Source organism: Neolamprologus brichardi, chromosome 7 (genome assembly GCF_056152115.1).
Source record: "Neolamprologus brichardi isolate AB-2024 chromosome 7, ASM5615211v1, whole genome shotgun sequence".
Classification (NCBI taxonomy): Eukaryota; Metazoa; Chordata; class Actinopteri; order Cichliformes; family Cichlidae; genus Neolamprologus; species Neolamprologus brichardi.
Window position 1 is genome coordinate 18,773,991 of NC_142110.1, and position 21,679 is coordinate 18,795,669.

At 38.9% G+C, this 21,679-nt stretch overlaps 1 protein-coding gene across 2 annotated transcripts; it reads right to left on the bottom strand.

Moving 5' to 3' along the window:
- Positions 1 to 3,021: 3,021 nt before the first annotated feature.
- On the bottom strand, positions 3,022 to 20,693 carry parvb (parvin, beta). 2 transcript variants are annotated; one of them, XM_006782506.3, is made up of 13 exons: positions 20,451 to 20,693; positions 14,082 to 14,171; positions 13,580 to 13,650; positions 13,341 to 13,443; positions 10,301 to 10,441; positions 9,675 to 9,790; positions 9,096 to 9,154; positions 8,936 to 8,955; positions 6,653 to 6,714; positions 6,482 to 6,550; positions 6,189 to 6,290; positions 6,031 to 6,103; positions 3,022 to 3,934 (listed from the first exon to the last, which is right to left on the bottom strand). In XM_006782506.3, the coding sequence occupies exons 1-13, from the start codon at positions 20,563 to 20,565 to the stop codon at positions 3,858 to 3,860; spliced, it is 1,098 nt and encodes a 365-aa protein (XP_006782569.1). In that variant the 5' UTR covers positions 20,566 to 20,693; the 3' UTR covers positions 3,022 to 3,857. The 2 variants fall into 2 exon arrangements, with proteins under 2 accessions (XP_006782569.1, XP_006782570.1); XM_006782507.3 differs by lacking the exon at positions 20,451 to 20,693 and adding an exon at positions 15,711 to 15,955.
- Between the last annotated feature and the right edge of the window lie 986 nt (positions 20,694 to 21,679).

Sequence of the window (21,679 nt, forward strand, 5' to 3'; positions counted from 1 at the left end):
TCACAGGGTTGAAAAGGAAGATAAGCGCATGAGAGGATGTGGCACAGAAGAAGATAGCACTTCCTCTTTTTGATATTGGCTTCGACGCTGAGCGTTTTCTGATAGGGGCGTTTATGCTCTGTGACACGAACCCTGGATAAGACTTTAATAATAAGTAGTGAGCGAACAAGAACAGGGAAGACTCTTGGGTATAAGTGTATTGTTTTGAAAAATACACTTCAGGAGGGCCGTGAGAAGCGTGACACTCAGAGGCCTGAACCACTCAGGCTCAGCTCACACATCTCCATCTGTGACCACCCAGATCAATTTGCCGTCATCTGGTCTCCATCCTTCTCGGTTACACAACAAACACATTAAAAGGAAAAGAAAAAGAAAAGCAAAGATAGACAACAAAACACCGACCTCTGTCTGTGCACTGGCCTTGTTGAAGAAAAGAAAAAGGACCACCCATCAGTCAGACGAGGGGCAATTTAGGGGATGTGGAAGGTTACCATAGCAACAAAGGAACGAGACAAGAAAATAAAGGCCTAAAATAAACCTATAATTCCTTTAGCTAAACCCAAATTGAAGGAACTGTCTGTTCAAAAGCCAATCTCGCTCAGAAAGCCAAAGCAAATTTAACCTATCTCACAAGCAATTGATAAAATAAAATTCCCATTCTGCTTGATTCCACACATTTATTTTTCTGATAGCCTAGATTAAACAGGAAAAAAAATTCAGACACACACTGGTGAACCAGCCAGTGTTAACTCGGTCTGAATTGACTCATCCATTCTCTCAATAATTCAAACCGGCTCTAAAATGCATGAGCAGTCGTGCACTGTACATCTTAGCAGGTCTTGAGGTGTCACCGCAGGGCCAGCTCTGCTTCAGGAGACCAGTAATAGGTCCGGGTCTCCTTGGAGAGCTGTCTGAAAGGCTGTTCAATATAAAGACACTCTGACTCGGACTCCCCTGGGACGGCAAGAACACACTGCACTCAAGGCAGGAAGCAACAGCATGAACTTTTAAATATGATTTAAAATATGCGTACTACGCATAGTTCAGAGAAAACATGCTATTAAAGAGTATAGTATAGGAATAACATGGAACAAATTAATAATGTACAGTAAATAGAAGTAAAAAGAAAGTAAACCATTCTTCAACTTTAAGATTATGTATCAGGACTTTTTGTTAATAGATTGTTCTACATCAGGTCTTAAAATTGTTTAATTACAGCCTTGGATTAACAACAGCATGACACACCTTACCTTATCATTATTTATGTAGCAAAAAAAACAAGTCAAAACACAAAAGCAGTGTGTGAAAAAGTACACCCTTACTGTTTCAAAAGCAATTAAGAAGGTAAGTAGGCAGCCAGGTGCTGCCAATCAATGCACAAGAAAAACTGTGAGCACAAAAGAAGAGATTTTGGTAGTTTGTAGATTTGGAGTATTCAGGTATGTTATTACAATGCCACAGGGGGAAAGACATCAGCAGTGATTGTAAAGAAACAACTCTTGCCAATTTCCAAACAATTTGTAGTCAATCATTTTATACTAAAAAATTCTTCACAAGTAGAAAACATTCACAGCACTTACCAATCTTCCCAGTAGTGGGCACCCCAGAAAATTCACAACAAGGTCAGATCATACAGGGCTCGGGGAAATTGCAAAAGAAAAATAAAATGCTAGAGCTTTGCAAAGTTGCATTCAAACAAACCACAAGCCATCTGGTACAATATCTTTTGGACAAATAAGACCAAAGTGGAGATGAAATAAAAGCATATCAGTATAAAGACTTCATACCAACTATTAAGCACAGTGGTAGAGGGTTAATGATTTGGGCCTGTTTTGCAGCCAGCCATGAACTCCTCTGTGTACCAAAGTATTCTAGAGTCAAATGGTAAGTCCATCTGTCTGATAGTCAAAGCTTGACCTAAAGTGGTTGATGCAACAGGACAATGATACCAAAAAGAGCAGCAAATCTACAACAGAATGGCTGAAAAAAGAAAAAAGAAATCAAACCAAATCAAACTGCAATGCCTGCAAACCTCAATGAACTGAAGCAGCATTTTAGAGTTTGCAGAAGTAGAAGAGTGGGATAAAATTCCTCCAAAATGACATACGATTAGTTCTTACTTTTTCACACACTGTTTCTGGATTTAGGCCTAGCTTTGTTAAACAAATACTAGTAAATGGACTTATACTTATATGGTGCTTTTCTATTCTATTTGAGCACTCGAAGCAGTCTGTTTGACACACACACACACATTAAGACAAGTTGTTTTCTATGTGAAGCAAAGAACCTTTAACTTAACACTCACAGTCTTTCATTCCAGTGAATTGGTTGGGGGCAACTTGGGATTCAGCATCTTGCCTCAGGATATTCAACATGCTGCTCTCAACTGTTTCCTTGTTTCAGTCTGAGTGAAGGTAAGCTAAATGACTGCATGCATAAAGAAGAGTTGCAAAGATCTTGAATTCTTAGAATTTTAATAGGCTTTAATGTGTTTTCAAATTGATTAAACACTGGAAGCAGTATAACGCAGTACATACATCATCCAAAAGCAAAGGCAAAATTATTCAGTACTTAGTTAAAACTTTGTTAGGGTGTCACTTACTTGTAACTGATAAGGTTTCAGTGTCTCCTGGCTCTCAGGCACATCCATGGCTCCCTCATGGCAACAGCTAGAACACCAAACTCAAGGCTTTAAAACGACAGGCCACAAACCAGCTGCTGACACCAAGATAGCTGCTTTCACCTCCTGCCATCCTTTTGTGGCTTTTAAATGTATTTATTCATTAATCCATTTTCTTAATTCCATATTCAATTCAGAGTTGCAAGGGGCAGGAGCCTCTCCAACAACCCTGGATGGGTTGCCAATCTGTTCCAGGGCTAACACATAAAGACAGACAACTGTTCACACTCACATTCACACCTATGCCCAATTTAGAATCACCAATTAAGATAACCCCATGCATGTCTTTGGAGTGTGGGAGGAAGCTGGAGTACCAGGCGTACACACAAAGAAAGGTCCAGTTGGATTCAAACAATTTGAGCTATTTAATTGTACAGTTTTATCATCTACAGACTGCAAATATTCAAAACAAAATATAATTTATATATAATTACAGTATGCTGTATTGTTTAATGGCAAATTTTTATTTGTACTTTACATAAGAACAGATAATGGATTATATAAAGGTCATTCAAAGGCACCATGGATGTATTTTCTTCATTTTTAGGTAATTTTCTCCGTTTCGGTGAATTTTATTATAGGGGTGTTCTATATTTAGCCTCAAATGACAATTTGTTGTCAACTTGAAACCTCACAGACCAAACTTTCCACATAAAACAGTTAGGTTAAACAGAAAATGTGTACTTTTTCTGGCTTTCATGGACACGAAAATTTCCGATATAGTCATCAAATTCTTTTTAAAGAAAATAGCTAATGATTACATTCATATTTATGAAAAGCATTCTGAGACACTTGATAATTTATTACAGGATTTTATAATTTTTTATAATAATCTATGATGGAGCATATTGAGTTCAGTATGACACACAAACGTTTTCCAGTTTTCACATTTCCCCGTCATTGCTACGTATTCAAATGCAGGGCTAAAGGTTGCAGAGTTTCCTGGGTTGCAGTTAACATTCGAGGAGGGAAAAATAAATACTGACATTTGGGGAAGATTAAATACTAGCGTTCAGAGCCTTTTTCTGGCTAGATCCCCTGGGGCTTTTTAAGTCCCACATAATGATGACTTTCAGTCCCAGTTGGTCTCCTACAGTGTCCAGACTGTAATGTATAATATCAGTGCAGGCACAGGGCAGTGTTCAGAGTAATGGCAGGCGTTAAAGACGGGAAAAGCTCATGCAGAGGTTTTGTAGTTGGTGAATAGATTGTAAAGGACTCTGAGGGTGGACTTCAGGTTCAGGTTGACAACATCTAGAAAAGAAAAAGCAGAGATTATTGAAGTCTGGTGTCCCCGAACTGGTTTGGGGGAAAAAACGATTGCCTTGTCTTGGCATGTTCGATAATTATCTTAATAAGAAAAATTGGATGGCTGGAATACTGAAGAACAAAATAAATAGCTATGCTACCATAAAATCATATTTAACATGAAAAGGAGCCAGTTCTATCATTGCTGTTAGACTGTTTCCCTCAAAAGGTTATTTGTAATTTTGGAAACTAAATGGTGCTTAAAATATCTCCCAAAACTTTTCAAATTATCCTTAGATGATGAATTACTTCTTACAAAGAGATTCAAAGGCACAAAAGGACTTTCTGTTCTCTCTGCAAGCATCACGAGTTCTACATAAGAGCTTATTTGATTATTAGAATTTACCAAACAAGCCTGCCTTAACAGAAACTGAACATTCAGCTTTCCCTGTTTGGGGCCTCCTCTCTTGTTTACAATGAACCCACAGATGTGGAAACGACAACCTTTACACTGATCAGAGCATTTATACTGCATGCTGTGCGCAGTGCAGTAAATGCTTAAATGAAGCGTGTCATATGTATGCCTCTAAACACAGATATCAAGGGTTTTTTTGCTCAACTGTGTCTTTCAATATCTACATTAACCTGTCACTTCATTAGGTACACCTTGCTAGCACTGTGTTGAACCCCTTTGGCCTTGAGAACGGCCTTAATTATTAATGCCATAGATCCAACGCAGTGCCAGAACATTCATTAGAGATCAGAGATTGGTCCATATTGACATGATAGCATCACACAGCTGCTTCAGGTTTTGCCAGCTACACATCCATGATGTCAGTCACCTGTTCCACCACATTGCAAAGGTGCACAGATCGAGACTGTGGAGGCCATTTGAGTTCATTGAACTCATTGTCACTTTGAGATGATCTGAGCTTTGTGACATGGTGCGTTATCCTGCTAGAGGCACTCATGAGAAGAAGGGTAGACATTGGTCATAACGTGATAGACATGCTCAACAACAACACTCAGGGAAGCTGTGGTATTTATGCTTTAATGCTGTTTAGCCCAAATTTGTTGCCTTCCTATCACCTCGAGGCAGTCTGGAGATTTTCCTCTGACCTCTGGCATCAACAATGTACTTTCTTTTTTTCAGACCATTCTGCATAAACCCTAGAGATGTTTGTGTGGGAAAATCACAGGGGATCAGGAGTTTCTGAAATACTCAGATGAGCCTGTCTGGCACCAACAACCATGTTACGTTCAAAGTCACTTAAATCACCCTTTCCCCCCACTGAACTTCAGCGGGTTGTCTTGGTTGTCTACATTTCTAAATGCACTCAGTTGTTGCCATGACATTGGCAATTTGAGTTAACAAGCAGCAGAACAGGTGTATCTAATGAAGTGGAGTATGGTGTATATGCAGTATTTGTGAATTTGCAGTATCCGACAAGCCTATGCAGGCTTGCTATAGCTATTCATTCATTTCATTAATTCATGAAATTGTTCATTGATTTTTTTTCTTTACAACAGGAGTTAAAAAAAAAACTTGACTAATCACTGAAGGGAAATTCTTCAGCTACAGCTGCAAAGACTGCAAAAGCTGTGCAACTAAATTAACAAGCAAAAAACAAAATACTATTGGTCAAATTTAAATTCAACACGAAGAGGAATTCTGCATGGCAACACAATGGAAAGAAAGAACCGTTGCAATGCTCAGTGGAAGACTTCACCTTAAATTTTGTTCAAGTGATCAATCCGCTGTATCACATAACATAATGAATACGTTTTTTAACCAAATTCAGACCTTAATGGTTTCAAAAGACTAAAATATGACAAATTAAGGAAATCATTTGTCATATTTTGGTCATAAAGCAATAATAAAGTCTTATTCAATTCATTTAAATTTCCTTTAATCTCTAATAAAAGATATGGACAAAATACAACTTAGAGCTGAACTAACTCAGCAGCATCTGTCCAGTTTTAAAGTGTAAGACAAGGTTTCCACCTACTGGACAACTTTTAAAATTACTGCTGCTGTAGCAGATCAACAATGAGGCAATCTTCCTGTAAATTATACGATTATGTAATACAACAACAAATACCTTCTGGTCTGGCTTTGGGTTTCTTTAGGCCTCCTTCCTGCATCAGCTCAAAGGCAAATGCCACATTGTGGACCTTAGAGGGGAAATAAAAATGGCAGTTAAAAGCGACTTTCATCACCTGCTAAAAATCCTATTTTGACTTTTTAATCTAAAATCACCTTCTGCTCAAAACTCTCAGGCGTGAGGAAGAAGTTATACAATGGGACAAAATAGTCTTCCAGCAGCCCCATCAGTAAAATCAGGTAAACTCCATCAGCAAACTGGAAACACACACACACACACACGAATATTGCACATTCTTTAAAATAAAAAAGAAGCACATTCTGCTCAAAGAAATATTGTATTATATGAAAATCACAATCTGAACCAAGGATAAAACATGCATGAAAAATTCATAGATTGTCCTTTGACTTTGATAATAAGGGCCATAGGTTCTACAGAAATCTTTTACCTGAGATTCCAGCTCAGTAACTTCCAGATTCAGCTTGTTTAGGTGTTTGTTCACAAAGGTGATGAGTGACTGGAAGCAGATTCAGATCATTATTAAGTATTACAACATGACTGCCAACACATGCAAGTCCTAGACATTATTATTGTAGGAAGGAAAGGTATCCTTTTTTACCGTTTTTACCACGTTAAGCTTGTCAGGCGCATGATCCAACAAAGTGTCAAATGCATCTCTCTCTGTGGCGAAGAGAAAAAAACATCATGGTTAAAAGTGTTTGAACGGTTTCATATTTTAGGAATTATCAACCAGGTCAAAAAGAAGACTGATACCGCTATAATCTCCCACCTCTATGTATAGACCGTAGCTGATTGGTTTAGATCAGGCGATCTGATTGGAATATGGTGTCAAAAGGTCTGTTGTCTGTCTGTCTTTTGCTATTAAGAGTCTTCTTTGTTTAATTTTTACTTAAAACTTATTACTGTCATGTTTTGACCTATTCTACTGTGATTAACATAAGGCTGAACTCATCATCAATGATAATCTAAGCTCTAAGCCCAGATCTATAATCCCAACCCTATGGACAGGCTTCATCACTGCCTGAACTCTCTTACGCAGCTTGCTTGTCATTTCTTTAACTATTCTTCAGCAATAGTTCTGCAGGTTCTAGAAAAACGTTCAAAGCTCTTCTTTGGATGTTGACTCGCTGCCTTTTGTCCTGTTCTTGTGTTGAGTGTTGCAGCCCAAGCTCTGAGGAGACCAATCCATGAGTAATAGCGATCTATTATTTAATTTTTTTTAGTCTTTAGTTATGCTTTTACTGCACTGGTAGTGTGTTTGAGATCACTGTCATGCTGGAAAATGAAGCTGTTCCCAATCAGAAACTTCAATCAAAATCTGATGTTCCACTGTCACATGTCTGTAGACACTCACTGTTTTACCTCTCTCCTTACTTCCTCCGCATATAGTGATGATAATCTGAACCAAAATTAGATATTTGAAATGATCACTCCATAAGACCCATAACCTCTGATTTTCAGTCCAGTAGTTGTGTCATCTGGCATTCCTCAGCCTTTTGTCTCTGTTTCGCTTCTTGAAGAATGGCTTCTTGACAGCCACCCCTCCGTTTCAGACCATTTTAGGAGGCTTCAGTGAACAGCAGATGGATCAACTGAAAGTCCAGATGCATCGCTAAGGTCTTTGCTGGATTTTTGCCATTTCTAAAGGAAATGACTTTCAGTCATGTTTATCTAGTGTAGATCATTTTTAGGCCTGTCATTTCTCCTCTTGTCCTCCTCATTTCCAGTTTCTGAACAATTTTTTTTTCAACTTCAGACATGTCATGTTTTCAATTAACGGCTCTTTTGGAAACACATTGTTGGTCCAAGAATATTATTTTGTATTATGTGTTTATGTAACAGGCTGCTAGCAAAAATTTGCCTAAAGATAAAATTTTAAATAGTTTCTTTGCTGAGTTGTCTGATATGTGTAGACACACCACTAGCTCATCCCTTAGTTAGGTGCCTTTAAAAAAAAAACTTGAATGATTCATCTGTTTGTCTTAAATAACTAATATTAACTAATGTACTTGTTTTTTATTCACTAAAAAGAACAAATACATTCCTCTGAAATTGGTAAAAGGACTGGTTCCTATATAGCGTTTGTTACTATATCTGAACTCTATACAACATGCCTCATTCACTCAAGACCTTTTTTCTATGTCTAGGTGCTTTTCATCTAACACACTGATGGATGCATCAGAGCAGCTTGGGGTTAGTATTTTGCCTAAGGATATTTGGCATGCAGACTCGAACCACTAACCTTCTAATTAGTAGAGGACCTGCTCTACCTGCTTAACTACAGCGACCTCAAACTGGTTACGTCTGGACTACAAATGAGTGAAACAGCAGCCAGTGTCCAAAGAAAAACCTTGAAAGACATCCAGAAAGCCTGGAGAACTATTACTCAAGACCACTTTCAAAAAAATATAAGCCTGCCTCCTTGAAAGCAAACTAAAACGTGCTTGTTTATGACTCTAATATAGTATGATTTCCATTAGGTAAAGCAGGGGTGGGAGAACTCTAGGCCTAAAGGGACGGTTTCCTGCAGGTTTTAGATGTGTCCTTGATCCAACACAGCTGATTTAAATGGCTAAATTACCTCATCGTCATGTCTTGAAGTTCTCCAGAGGCCTGGTAATGAACTAGTCATTTGATTCAGGTGTGTTGACCCAGGGTGAGATCTAAAACCTGCAGGACACCAGCCCTTGAGGCCTGGAGTTCCCCACCCCGAGGTAAAGGCTGGAGCCAGGTTAAGTCTTTACTGAGCTATTAATATTTCCTTTATAAAAATAATTGAACATTTTCTCAAGATAATGATTGTTTTAACAAAAATAATAAATGCTAAATAAATGAAGTTCAGTATTTCCACAGTGTTAAAGAGATGTGTTCAGAAGCTCACCAAATCTTCCCATCATCATTCTGAAAAACAAAAAATGAGAAGAAAATATCAACAACAATTCTTTTTCTCTGTGCACCACGTTTTCTAGCCTCCAGTTATGATGCAATGCATCAGATGCTAGTAATACTTAAAAGCATAACTACTAAGAATCAGCTCTTACTCTGTGGTGCTCGTCAGCTCCTTGGTCATTAGAGCTGTCTGTAGGATGCCTTCTCGTTTCTGCACAGACATGCGATAAATTCTACTGATTACGTTATTACATGAGAGAATGAATACATTTGATGATACACCATTATGATAATAACATGGACAGTAAAAAAAGACAGAAAGATGAAGAGAGATAAAAGCAGCTGTCACATGCCTCACTGTATCATGTTTTGGATTAATCTTGGCTATTTGTGTTTTTACACAGCTCTTTAGTTGATGTAAGATACCATAGAAGCAATTTCTAATGATGTATTTGTGATTTTACAAACAAATCTCTACTTGTTTCCATTTTCTCTTATTTTGATTGTAATTCAATTTAGTGTAATTCAATTTTATTTATATAGCACCAAATCACAATGGCCACCTCAAGATGCTTTATACTGTAACATAAAGACCCTACAATAATACAAAGAGAAAGAGAACCCCATTAGCAAGCACTTGGTGACAGAGGGAAGAAAAAACTTCCTTTTAACAGGAAGAAACCAGGCTCAGGGAGGGACACAGATGTAGGGAAACTGATGGGAAACTTTACCTTGACCACCACCACCTGTACGGAGACGTGCTCGGGCAGCCTGATTGGGGCCTGGAAGTGCATAGCGAGAGCCACCAAAAGATAGATGATAGCCACCAGGTTCTTTGAGTGGATAGCTGTAAAAAATAAAGTGAAGATTAAACCCTCTTTCAAAGAGCGAGTTCACATAAAAATGTGAACAATTTTCGAAACTTTTGAAGAAACACCACTTTTCAAAAAGAAACACCAAAAACCTGCAGCTGACAAAGGATAAAGCACGACTTGGTGAAGTAAAGTCATTGTTAACTACACAAACTAAAAGTGCTGATGGACTCACATATTGTCTCTTGTGAGGAGGAGTATTATTCAGATTTTACAATCTCTTCTGTGGCTCTGACAGAAGCCTTTCAAAGTCTGAGAATAAAATCCTAATGATGATGATGACTCATGGTGATTATCGTATCTTAGGATGGATGCAGTTGAAAGATTTTTGTTAGGAAGTGAACATCTGATGAAAGATGATGGAAATTCCAAATATATCAACCTCTAATGCTTCAGGTGTTTTCTGTGTTCCTTAAGAGTTCTGTAATTTATGCAATACATAATTGAGGAAGCAGCATATCACTGATGTCAGCACAAAAACTCACAGTCTACACTCCACTCAACGGTCCAGCCATGAGGCCTCAGCACATCGTTGACAGCTTCTAACACCGTCTGAAGCTTCTGTTTCTGGCCAATTTCTGACTGCGTCACCTCCGCCACGTTCAGCTTTCTGCCTGACAACTTTTCTGTCGCAAAAACAGGAAAAAGTTGTGTTTTACCACATAGAGAAAAGTAAGAAAGCATCGAAAAAATTAGAAGCTAACAGATTAGGTCTAGTTAAAAAAAAATGAAATAAATAGACAGAAATATCCTTTGCAGACAACAATGTGGATCTATAAATGCAGACTAACTCTGTGAGGCTAAATTTTCACAAAGACCAAAAGTGACAAAGGAGCGTGAAAACTAAATGCAAGAAATCACACATCAAAATTCACAGAAAATATTTTCTTGCTGTGCATTTTAACTGTTGTTCTTAACACTTCAGGAACATATGCAATTATGTATGCATTTTGTATGAACTGCTTCTATCTGGATAGATAGATAGATAGATAGATAGTAGGGGTGCAACAATACTCTATCGATATTGAACCGTTCGATACAGTGCTTTCGGTTCGCTACGCATATGTATCAAAGAATACAAAATTTTTAATTTATTTTATCAACTTTTCTTCTGACGATGCTGTCTGTGTTGAGCGCTCAGTGGAACTGTGTTCGACTTATCCGCCTAGGCTGCACTGTCGAGCGCAGATCCACTGAGCGCAGCGCAAGCTAGCGAGACAGAAGCTAAGCTCGTTGCAACATGGCAAATTGAACCTCCACCACCCTCATTCAGATGTGGCGTTTGGAACTATTTTGGTTTTCATGTGAAGCATGACCCTGAAGGTAAGCGGGTCATGGACAAAAGTAAACCAGTATGTCGGATGTGCCACGCAATGCTCAATTACATTAGTGGGAACTAGTGCTGTTGACGCTGTCCAACCCCACACACGGGGCATCCGCGGTAGCTCGTTAACGGAGATTTGCCGTGTTGTGGCGTTAACGTCATTAACGAGATTAACGCTGACAGCACTAGTGGGAACACAATGAATATGACTGCACATTTACTCCGACATCATCCTAGTGCAAAGACAAGTGGAAGCAGACAAAAACAACAAGCACGCACGCTACAAACTTTACCCGAGTCATTTAGACAGCCTTTAGCACATGATTCTCCTTATAGGGGCCTGATATGTTTAATATGCTGCTGAGAGTATAGCCCAGAAGAAGCGTATAGTATAGCTTTTATTTTGGAAAGAGCCATTTCTCTGTAATAAACTCTCTTTTCCAAAGATGAGTGATTTCTCAATCAGATTTTTTTATTACTTTGTTGTTTCAGCAACATTAAATTTAAAAACTGTACTTTTGAGTTAAAATATATATTTATAATTTTAATAAATGACAAATTAAAAAAGCATGAACATTTTTTTGTATTGAAAAAAATATCGAACCGTGACACCAAAGTATCGAACCGAACCATGAATTTTGTGTATCGTTGCGCCCCTAACAGATAGATAGATAGATAGATATTGTAACTGTTATACAATTAGTTGAAATGCTGATTTGTTAGTGTTTAACAGTTTTATACTGTAATGACAGAATCCAGTCACAAGGGGGGATCCAAAGACCTTACTAGACACTGCAGCACAATGAAGAAGACACATTTCAGGCAACAAAGGATTGTTAATGTTGTTAACACAGTATATTAAACATGTATTTTACTGTAGTGTAAATCTAGAGATGTTAATGTTTATAAAGTGTTCACAAAAATGTTTCCACAAGCAGAATCCTGAATTGAATTTATAATACTTCTCATCACATAACAACATAAAAATAATCAGACCCCATCTTATCTTAAAGACCACAGGGTATCATTTCACCCCAATAGAAGACTTTGTTCATAGCCTGCAGGCGTACTTGTAGTTCCTAGAGTATTTAAGTGTAAAATAGGAGGCAGAGCCTTCAGCCGTCAGGCCCCTCTTTTGTGGAACCAGCTCCCAGTTAGGATACAGGAGACAGACACCCTTTCTACTTTTAAGATTAGGCTTTAAAACTTTCCATTTTGATAAAGCTTATAGTTAGGTCTGAATCAGGTGACGATGAATGCTCCCTTAGTTACACTGAATTAGGCCACAGTTGCTGGGGACTTCCCATGATGCACTGAATGTTTCTTCTTCACTCATCTTTTTTCCCCCTCTCTCACCCACTATATCTTTACACACTAGTTACTACACTTTAATCATCAGTTGTTAGTAATCTGTCTTCCACAGTGTGTCTTTGTCCTGTCTTCCTCCCCTCACCTCCAACCAGTGGCAGGAGATGGCTGCCCCTCAGCCTGTTTCTGGCACAGCTGTCTTCCTCTTAAAAGGGAGTTTTCCTTTGCCATTGTCGCCAAAATGCTTGCTCATAGCGAGCTATTGGGGTTTCCTTTGTTTTTCTCTGTATTATTGTAGAGTCTTTACATTGCAATAAAAAGCACCTTAAGGCAACTGTTGTTGTGAGTTGGCGCTGTATAAATTAAATTAAATTGAACTGAACAACGTTCATGCTCAATGCTCAACCAGGATAATATAACTTTAGTGGGTATTAATTCAGCTGGGGGTTTTTTTCAATTCAATTTTATTTATATAGCGCTAAATCACATTAGCAGTTGCCCCAAATTTATACTGTCACTATTAGAAGATAACACTGCAGTACTACTTCAATAAAGTACAGCTCAATAAGAAATCATCATGCAATAGGAAACTCTTGAATATAACCAATGTTTGGTTTATTGAAAATGCATAGTTTAACAGCTTTACTAAAGCAACAGATTGCAACAACCAGCCAATGACACCATCCATCATTGTGATATATTTTGTTTGTGTTAGTGCAGCTTGTTCTAGCATTAATGTTGTGCTGTTGTAAGTTTCATGTTAGATGAAAGTTTATGATTAAACTTTGCATTTTCAATACACTCAGTGCTGAGAGAGCGCATTTATTTGATATTTTCTAAGACTGCAAATATTGTAAAACATGATCAGTGATTTTGAGAGGAATCACTCTCACCAAATAACTTCTGCAGTACTTGTCCATCATAACAGTCCTCCTCTAGGTCCTTGACTATGATCCTCTCTTCCTCCAACTCACTGTTGATCCAGTCGATCAGGACCTGGATGCACATCAGAATACAATCGAACTTTGAACAGTTTCTGTACTCTTGTTCTTCTCACATGATTTTGTCATTGTTCTGATCGCACTGAATCAATGCAGAGATGCTTATGCACAGAAGGTTAAACCAAATCTACCTTTAAGAGATCTTTAAATTTAGGATTTTCCCTTGATGTTGGGTCCAACATGATCCTCTCAGCATTTTCCTCTGTGGAAAACAAAATAATTGTTTATACTAGCATATATAATTTTTCTTCTTTCCAACTTTAAATGTTTTAACAGCTTTTCAATTGTAGCCATAATAATGTCTCACACAAGTACAAACTTCAAGCCACAAAAATTGAATATACAGTGTTCACCCTCACACTCCTGTCAACAGTGATTCACAGTGAAGACAAAGGCGTTTCAACTCCACCCACTTTCATTTCCTGCTGCTTCACAGTCAAACTCCCCATTAGTCAACATGTGTCAACATATTCATATTATGGTTTGTAACCCCAGTAACCTCTGACACCCAGCAGCAAAAACAGCATTTTGTTTTTGCACTGAAGTAAGATTAAGTCCGAAATGAACACAAATAAAGGTTACGTCATATATTATATTATTAGCGGTGATTGCATGTGGTTATTATGTACATACCCAGCAGTGTATCTTCTGGATGGATGTCTGTGCCTGAGGGAAGCAAGGGGGCATTGATGGCATTCTTTCCCTCCTCATGGAGATCACTCACTTATTGAAAAAGAACAACACACAAAAAACTGTAAAACCTGTAAAACGTTTTGGCAAACAGACAGTACAGAAGGTAGACCGACAGACAATGAGACGTGCAAAGACTCTGGGAGAGAAAAGGAGGAGCGAATGAGGGAGCAGAAAGCAAAGACTTGTCAGGGTTACTGGTAAGTAGTAACCCAGTAATCCTGGATCACCACAAAAATTCATGGGGAAAGCGTGGTGCCAGTTTGGTCTCTATTTGCTCCGCCCCTCTAATGATCTGTTCAGTCGTCTAGGCAATAGTTTCACTTCCACACAGTTTTGACTTACCACTTTTAAACATTAGATTTTTTTTTTGACAGTTTGAGATTTGATGAAAGAGCAATATATGAATTTACAGACAGACTATTCCTTCAATCTTATCCTCGCCATTTCGTAAGAAGCTTTGAAAGAATTGCACGCACAGGACATTTTCTTGGTTTCAAATATTGAAATTGATTTGACTTGGAGCTGGTGGCACAGGTGTCACACATCTGTAACTTTCTCATTTTTACTCTTTTTACTTTTATTCATTAGGAAAAAGCTAGAACCCCTACTTTTGGCATCCATCTTAATTTTAGAGTAAGCTGTTGCGTTTTTGTTTTTATTTTTAATTTGGGTTGGGGAAAATTGATCACTCCAGCTAATTAAAACAAGCAGGGACTCCAACACTTATAAATAACACACACTTTGAGTCTAGCTTTTAATAAAATCAATTTCTTCTAAGATGCTTTCACTCCCGGCTACTGTGATTCTCCAGGGATTTAAAGGCTTTTTAGCCCTAATGGCCACATTGCTTTTTATCTTCCTGCAATTTCACTTTCTAAACACAGCAAAAGGCAGGACCACAATCAGTGGTCTCAAATCTGTCACCTCACCGACTCACTGTTTATAAAGCAGCTCAGGGTGGCTGAGGAAAACATGAGAACAGAAAAAAAACCGTCTGCCCTTTAAGGTTTTCATATTAAAAGCATTGAACAAATTTCTCAAATTGAGAATAAAATTAAACAAAATGTGCAGCAGCGTGCTATAATCTGAACAAAATGACAACTTCAAAGCATGAGTGAAGGGAGGATAAACACAATTAGCCCAGGAGGAAGGGTCCTTGCAGCTTTATTATCTGATTCAGCCTTCTCACAAGAGCCGATAACTGGATAAAAGGCTGAATCTCTCTGCAGATCAGCAGTTTGCTTTGTAATTACAGAACTGCTTTGCTGCATTTTATCATAATTGTGCTACTTCCTCCTTTCGTGTCCATCTGGCTCCATTGCTGCTGCTTTTGAGTACAGCTTTGGTGCTTTACAGTCACACCAAAAAAAGAAAATCTCTGTTTAAAATGGTCAGATTATTAAAGATAACTCAATTACTGCAGCAGATTTATACAGAAAAGTAAAAATACTTGTAACAACCGAAACAGCACGCTGCTGCATTTAAACCAACACTGCACTAAGGTAACAGGTTCTGGTTCCCCTTTTCCACATCCAACTTCCCTAAACTCCAGCATGAAATTCACATTACCTTGTTGCTTCTTCTTGGTCCCACACAGGAGGCCCGCCATGTCCTCACAACAAATCAAGAAATCAACAGATTTGGTCCGAATGGCAGTGAGGGAAGGTAGAAAAATCAGGAGTGTATGTGTGCGCAGCGTTTGTGTATATAAGTGTGTGTTTGTGTGTGAGAGTGTGAGTGTGTGTGTGTGAATTGCAGTCGGTGCAGCTGAGCGTCAGGGGCGTCATCACGTGTATTTCTGTCACAACCCTCCACCCCACCTATGCGGTCCAGTTACAGGAGAGGCTGAACATAATGTCCGTGTGTGTGTGTGTGTGTGTGTGTGTGTGTGTGTGTGTGTGTGTGTGTGTGTGTGTGTGTGTGTGTGTGGGACAGAAAAAAAGACACCACAGTGGACCTAAACCCACCACATCATCCCGACACACTGGCTGCCACTGGGATATTAAACCGTGGACAAAGACAACCGATGACCGATGAGGTATTACAATCACTAATTTACTGTAATGTGCAACCCTATTATAACTGCAGCATAGTGTTTAAACCCTTAAAATAGCATTTTCTAAAATGTTTTATGTCTACTGGTCAGTAATTAAAGGTTACTAGTTACAGTCTAATCTTTTCACAACAACATAAGAACTAGTACACTGGTTTCAGGGCTCCATTCTCAGGCTCATTCGGAGCCTGTTGTAATGTAGGAGATTATCAATCAGGCAGTGACTGTCTGTTAACAGTACACTAATTCAATACAAACAAAGCCTGCAGTCAAGAACATTTATCTTACGCCAGCTTCGCTGGACGTATTTGAGAAAAAAATCTGCTATACTGCAAACCGCCATGCAAACAGGGAACAGCGATCACTCAAATCAGCAGAAGCACATGGTCAAATTTCTTTTGCTTTAAATTAAAAGAAAACAAAAAGCTGTTATATGGATAACCAGCCTGCATCAAAAATAACAGCGTAAAGCAGACTGAAATCGACTGGTGTGGCTCCACAACTCCCTGAGGGGGGGTGGAGTTTTACTGACTCACAGGGGAAAGATATAAATAATGCGGCAGTATGGAGAGGACAGACTGGGCCTTAAATATAGCTCTGGTTATTTACAACAGCACAGGCACCAGTGAGTAATAGCAGAGATCACACTGAGCTTGCGTCAGTGGCTTCTTTCTATGGATATTAAGGATGACAATTTCAACTATCCATCCATCCATTCGCTTCCACTTATCCTTTTCAGGGTCGCGGGGGGCGCTGGAGCCTATCCCAGCTGTCATAGGGCGAGAGGCGGGGTACACCCTGGACAGGTCGCCAGTCTGTCGCAGGGCCAACACACAGGGACAGACAACCATTCGCACTCACATTCACACCTAGTGACAATTTGGATTATCCAATTAACCTATCCCCACAAGCTGCATGTCTTTGGACGGTGGGAGGAAGCCGGAGTACCCGGAGAGAACCCACGCAAACACGGGGAGAACATGCAAACTCCACACAGAAAGACCCCGGCCTGATGTTGGAATTGAACTCAGGACCTTCTTGCTGTGCGGCAACAGTGCTAACCACCGTGCCACCGTGCTGCCCCAATTTCAACTATTTAGCTCAATAAACTACACGTTTTATTTACTTGTATTTACTCTGTCTACACTTGCATATACCTCTTCTTGCTCCTCCAGAGCTGTTCTGTTCATTTTCTCTCCTGCTATAAGGATGTTAGCGTGTTCTTTTTCTAATTAAAGAAAAGGTCAAAAGGTAAAAGGAAGTCCAAAGCTATTTAATCCAGGATAATTTTTTCAGGAACAACATATTAGCAGAAGCATACATCTGCCAACTCTTAGTGAATGTAGCATATGAGACAATGTTAACGAGCCACTTTTATAGAAGAAAATTACATTTTCAGCACTCTCCAATGAGTACTGTAGTGCTTGAATTACTTTAACAGTCCCCATGTTGGTACTAACTGTGCACTGTTGAACGACATTTTGCAAAAGCTCCTATTAAGAAACTTATAAATACACTTTTTTTTTTGCTGTATCTTTCAAGTCTTTATGCAACAGGATCTACAGGAACGAGCCACCCTGATCAAGTACTTGCACAACTACTTGAACCATAAAATACATTTTGTGGAAGCTAAACTTTTAAATAGCAAATATAATGATAGTTCTAAAAGCAAATCAACATTATGCTAAATATATTCTGTGTTTAGCAGTTTTGTATAAGCTGCACTTTAAAAATATATAAATATACATTATAAAAAATGTGCTTTTTAAAAATTAAAAAAATTGGAAATAAAGAAAATTGAAACACATTGGTAAGAAACACTGATCACTTACTGTTGTCAGCATCCATCCTACAACAACAAGGATGTGACACAGTCTTCTCATTCCCTATTCACTTAACTATCATTGTTACAACATGCCTTATGCTGACAAAAGGAAGTAGCCTTGTCAGTGAAAAGCAGACTTCCTGTCAGCTTATCAAGGAAAAAAGACACACTTGTTCTGTGTGAGACCAGCTCCAGAAATGCAGGAATATGAGCCAATATTAACTATCCACATACAACACCCTGGCATTGATTCTTCAAGTCTCTAAACTCTTTTGAAGGGAAGGACTTCCATTATTCCAAAATAACATTCCCTAAATTGGTGCTTTGGTGATGGTGGTGCAAAGCATAGTATTTAGCTCTTAAATACACCACATCCACAGTGACCTGTTTGAGGTTAAGGATAGGTTGAGGCTTACAATGCAATTTTTACCTGATTAGGATAACTCAAATGGAAATCTTCTAAATCTTCTAAATCTAAAACCATGACCCCCCCCCCCCCCCCCCCCCCCCCCCATTTTTTTAGTTACAATAGACGTTGCATTACGAGCATTAAAGAAATAAATCATCACATCGCCTTAAGCAACATCTTTTGATTGAGTAAGAGGAAGCGGTGCTGAGGAGTGCAAGCTCCCATTGCTAATTATTCATCAGAAGTGGAGCATTTTTACAGCAACAAGTCTGCTGGGCGTTTTCTTTAAGGGAGCTAAAGCGTCACACCCGCAAGTAACAGAAGCCCCAGTTACACGCTGCGCTCCATTAGCAACACAAACTTCACATGCCTTTCTTTTGTTATACTGATATTCCCTTCAAACGTCACTATGACTGCCTCCCTTGCACAGAACTGCGTTTTATATGAGCTTTAATACCCACTGACCACACAGGGGCACTGCGCTCTCACAAGCTGCAAGAACTGCAGGCACTGGTTCTGTGGCTTTATTGGATTGGCTGTCCACATCTGAAATAGTCATCACATGTAGCAATGAGAGCTGCGTGTTGGTGAAATTAATGTGAGGTTCTGGAGCTTTTATAAGTTAACTGTCACATTGCTTTGCAGCTTTCTCTTTACTCTTGACCAATCTCCTATGGATGCTAAAAATCAGGAATGGCACAGCTCTACAACCATGAAATCTGAGCAGTATGACTCTGAAAACCAAAAACAAAGTAATATATAAATTACTTGTGAGAAATGCTTGCTTGGTTGTGCAAGTTATACTGATGGACAGCAAATCTAGCTCACTGAAGCAGAATATGCTGAAGCTTTAACCTTCAAACAGCAGGACTATTACTGTAATTCACAGGACTCCACCTCTCAGTTATCATCTAATTAACTCCCTCAGTAGTCATCAGCACATTTCTTTTTTAACCTCCTTAAAACTTACCGTTTTATTCGTTGTGAAAAGTAAGCAATGAAATACAGTACATTGAGACTGTAACTAATAGTTACTCCACTATTAGGACGGGAGTTATAAAGAAAGATGCAGAAAGTGTCTAACCAGACATATAAATGCAAACGTGTTCCATCTAAAATCGCATGAATCTGACTGAAGACAACAGATCTACATAGGTTTTGGACATTTTTGCTTAATCAAATGTCTTGACAAGTAATAAATAAGACAATTTACTGAAGATCTAACGCGTAATCTATTTTCGGTGAATTATTTTGTGAACTACTTTGTGTGTATTTACAGTGACACCATGTGCTTCATTTTATGCATATTTAAGCAAATTAAAGTGGTTTGAGGGTCTTAAATACCCTTTAAAATGGGACTCCTAACCCATTAAAATGCCTCCGTGTGCCTTCTGGCGACCGCCCTTGAGTGGAGATTACAAACACATGGCTGGAGAGCACACATAGAAAGCACAAACACTGTAATGCACACACAGGCGTTAAATTTCACAGCTGCCTCAGGGACTGTTGTGGGAGAGCACAAAACAGTTGATAATTGTGTCTAGTCCTGCTAGAATAGCAATGATACTCATGTTTATTTTCATAAACCTGGATTCCGGTCTAGTGTGCGATCTATTTATATGCACTTGCCTCATGTGCCAAGCCCGTGGACTTGCTGCGAAGCTTTGTGTCACTCTTCATCACAAATAAATTGGACGTATTAAAGACGTATTGGGTGTATACGTCTTTAGCTGTATCTGAACTACAATAACACAGTTTAAACTTAAAATCAGTGAATTTATCAACTGGCTATAATAAACAAGGGGAACAAGAAGCACGAGTCGGGTTAAAGCAACACTGAACACCTCTTGTTAGAAGTCATGCGAACAGTCAGTGAATCAGCTGCCAGTGATGCCCACAGGAGAATATTTCCATAGCGCAGACTGCAGCACCATGGACAGAAACCCGAGCAGGAAAAAGAAAAATGGGGATCTTCCATCATGTAAAACAAAAATAAGAAAAACAAAACTTCGAATGGCCCACCTTCTTTGGACTTTTTCTTCCGGACCAGGGTTCCTCCTAATTTCCCGAGAAAGGACTCGTCCTTTTTCATTTTTGCGGTCTGAGGGTTCGTAGACACGGTCGGAGCCCCGGACATGTTTGTGTCTCTGTGTACCTAAGCTCCCTCTCTCTCCCTCTCACAGTGCTCCGTTAGTAATGCTCACTCCTCCCTGTGCTGCGTTCAGGCACAGGAAAACGGTCCAATCACAGTGACAACAGACAGGCAAACAACAGCAGGAGCGGCGGTTGGTGGGCATCTACACAATCCACTGATTCACGTGTGAGTAAAACCTTCATTGCTTCGCCGGCTCGCCAACAGCGCCACCCGCAGGTCGGATTGGGAAGCAACGTCTGTGTCATCCCATGGGTTTGAGGTGGGCACAACAGATAGCCTCCCCCCAAAAAACGTCCGTACCAAGCCATTGAAGTTAACCAATAAATTACTCTTTTTACCTATCTCAATATAACGAATTATTCATTTTGTGGTGATCGTATCATTGCACAGGAGTGAAAATTGGAAACCTAAAACTGTTTCCAGATTTACACATCACTGTTCATGAAAATAATAAGTACGACTGTTTAGTTGCAGCTAAACTGTAAGACACAATGTAATGACAGTAGAGCCAGTGAATGTAGAGAAGTGAAATATATTTTTGGAAACTGGAAATGGATCACCTGTGGTTTCAGTTTTAAAATCTTGGCTACAGCCCAAATTGAAATAAAGGAAACAAGAAATTAAACGAGGCTTTTGTTTGTTTTTTATACATGGTATTACTGGTCTGGAACACTTGAGATCAAACTGGGATGTATGTGACCCATTAATTAAACTGTACTGAATTAACTTCCAGTTTAGGTGACCAGATGACTCACCCATTTCTATCTCACATGATGAGAGGCTCAAAAGTCTTCTGGTGTGAGTCTCACACGAAACATGGCTTACAAAGAATTGTGGTGATCTCTGAATTCAAAGATATGCAGAGATCATTTCAGAACATCACCTAAAACATCAGCTTTCACAGCTGTTACAACAGGAAAAAAGGAACGGGGAGACACATAACCTTAAAGTAAATATAAAAAGTTAGATTCTAAATTTATGCTTGTAAAATGTGGTGAAAAATTACATTAAAATACAATATATAAGATCTGTCTTTCTATGATCAATGGCAAACCTTTGAACTGTATAGTTAGTGTGATTTTTCTATCAGCTTACC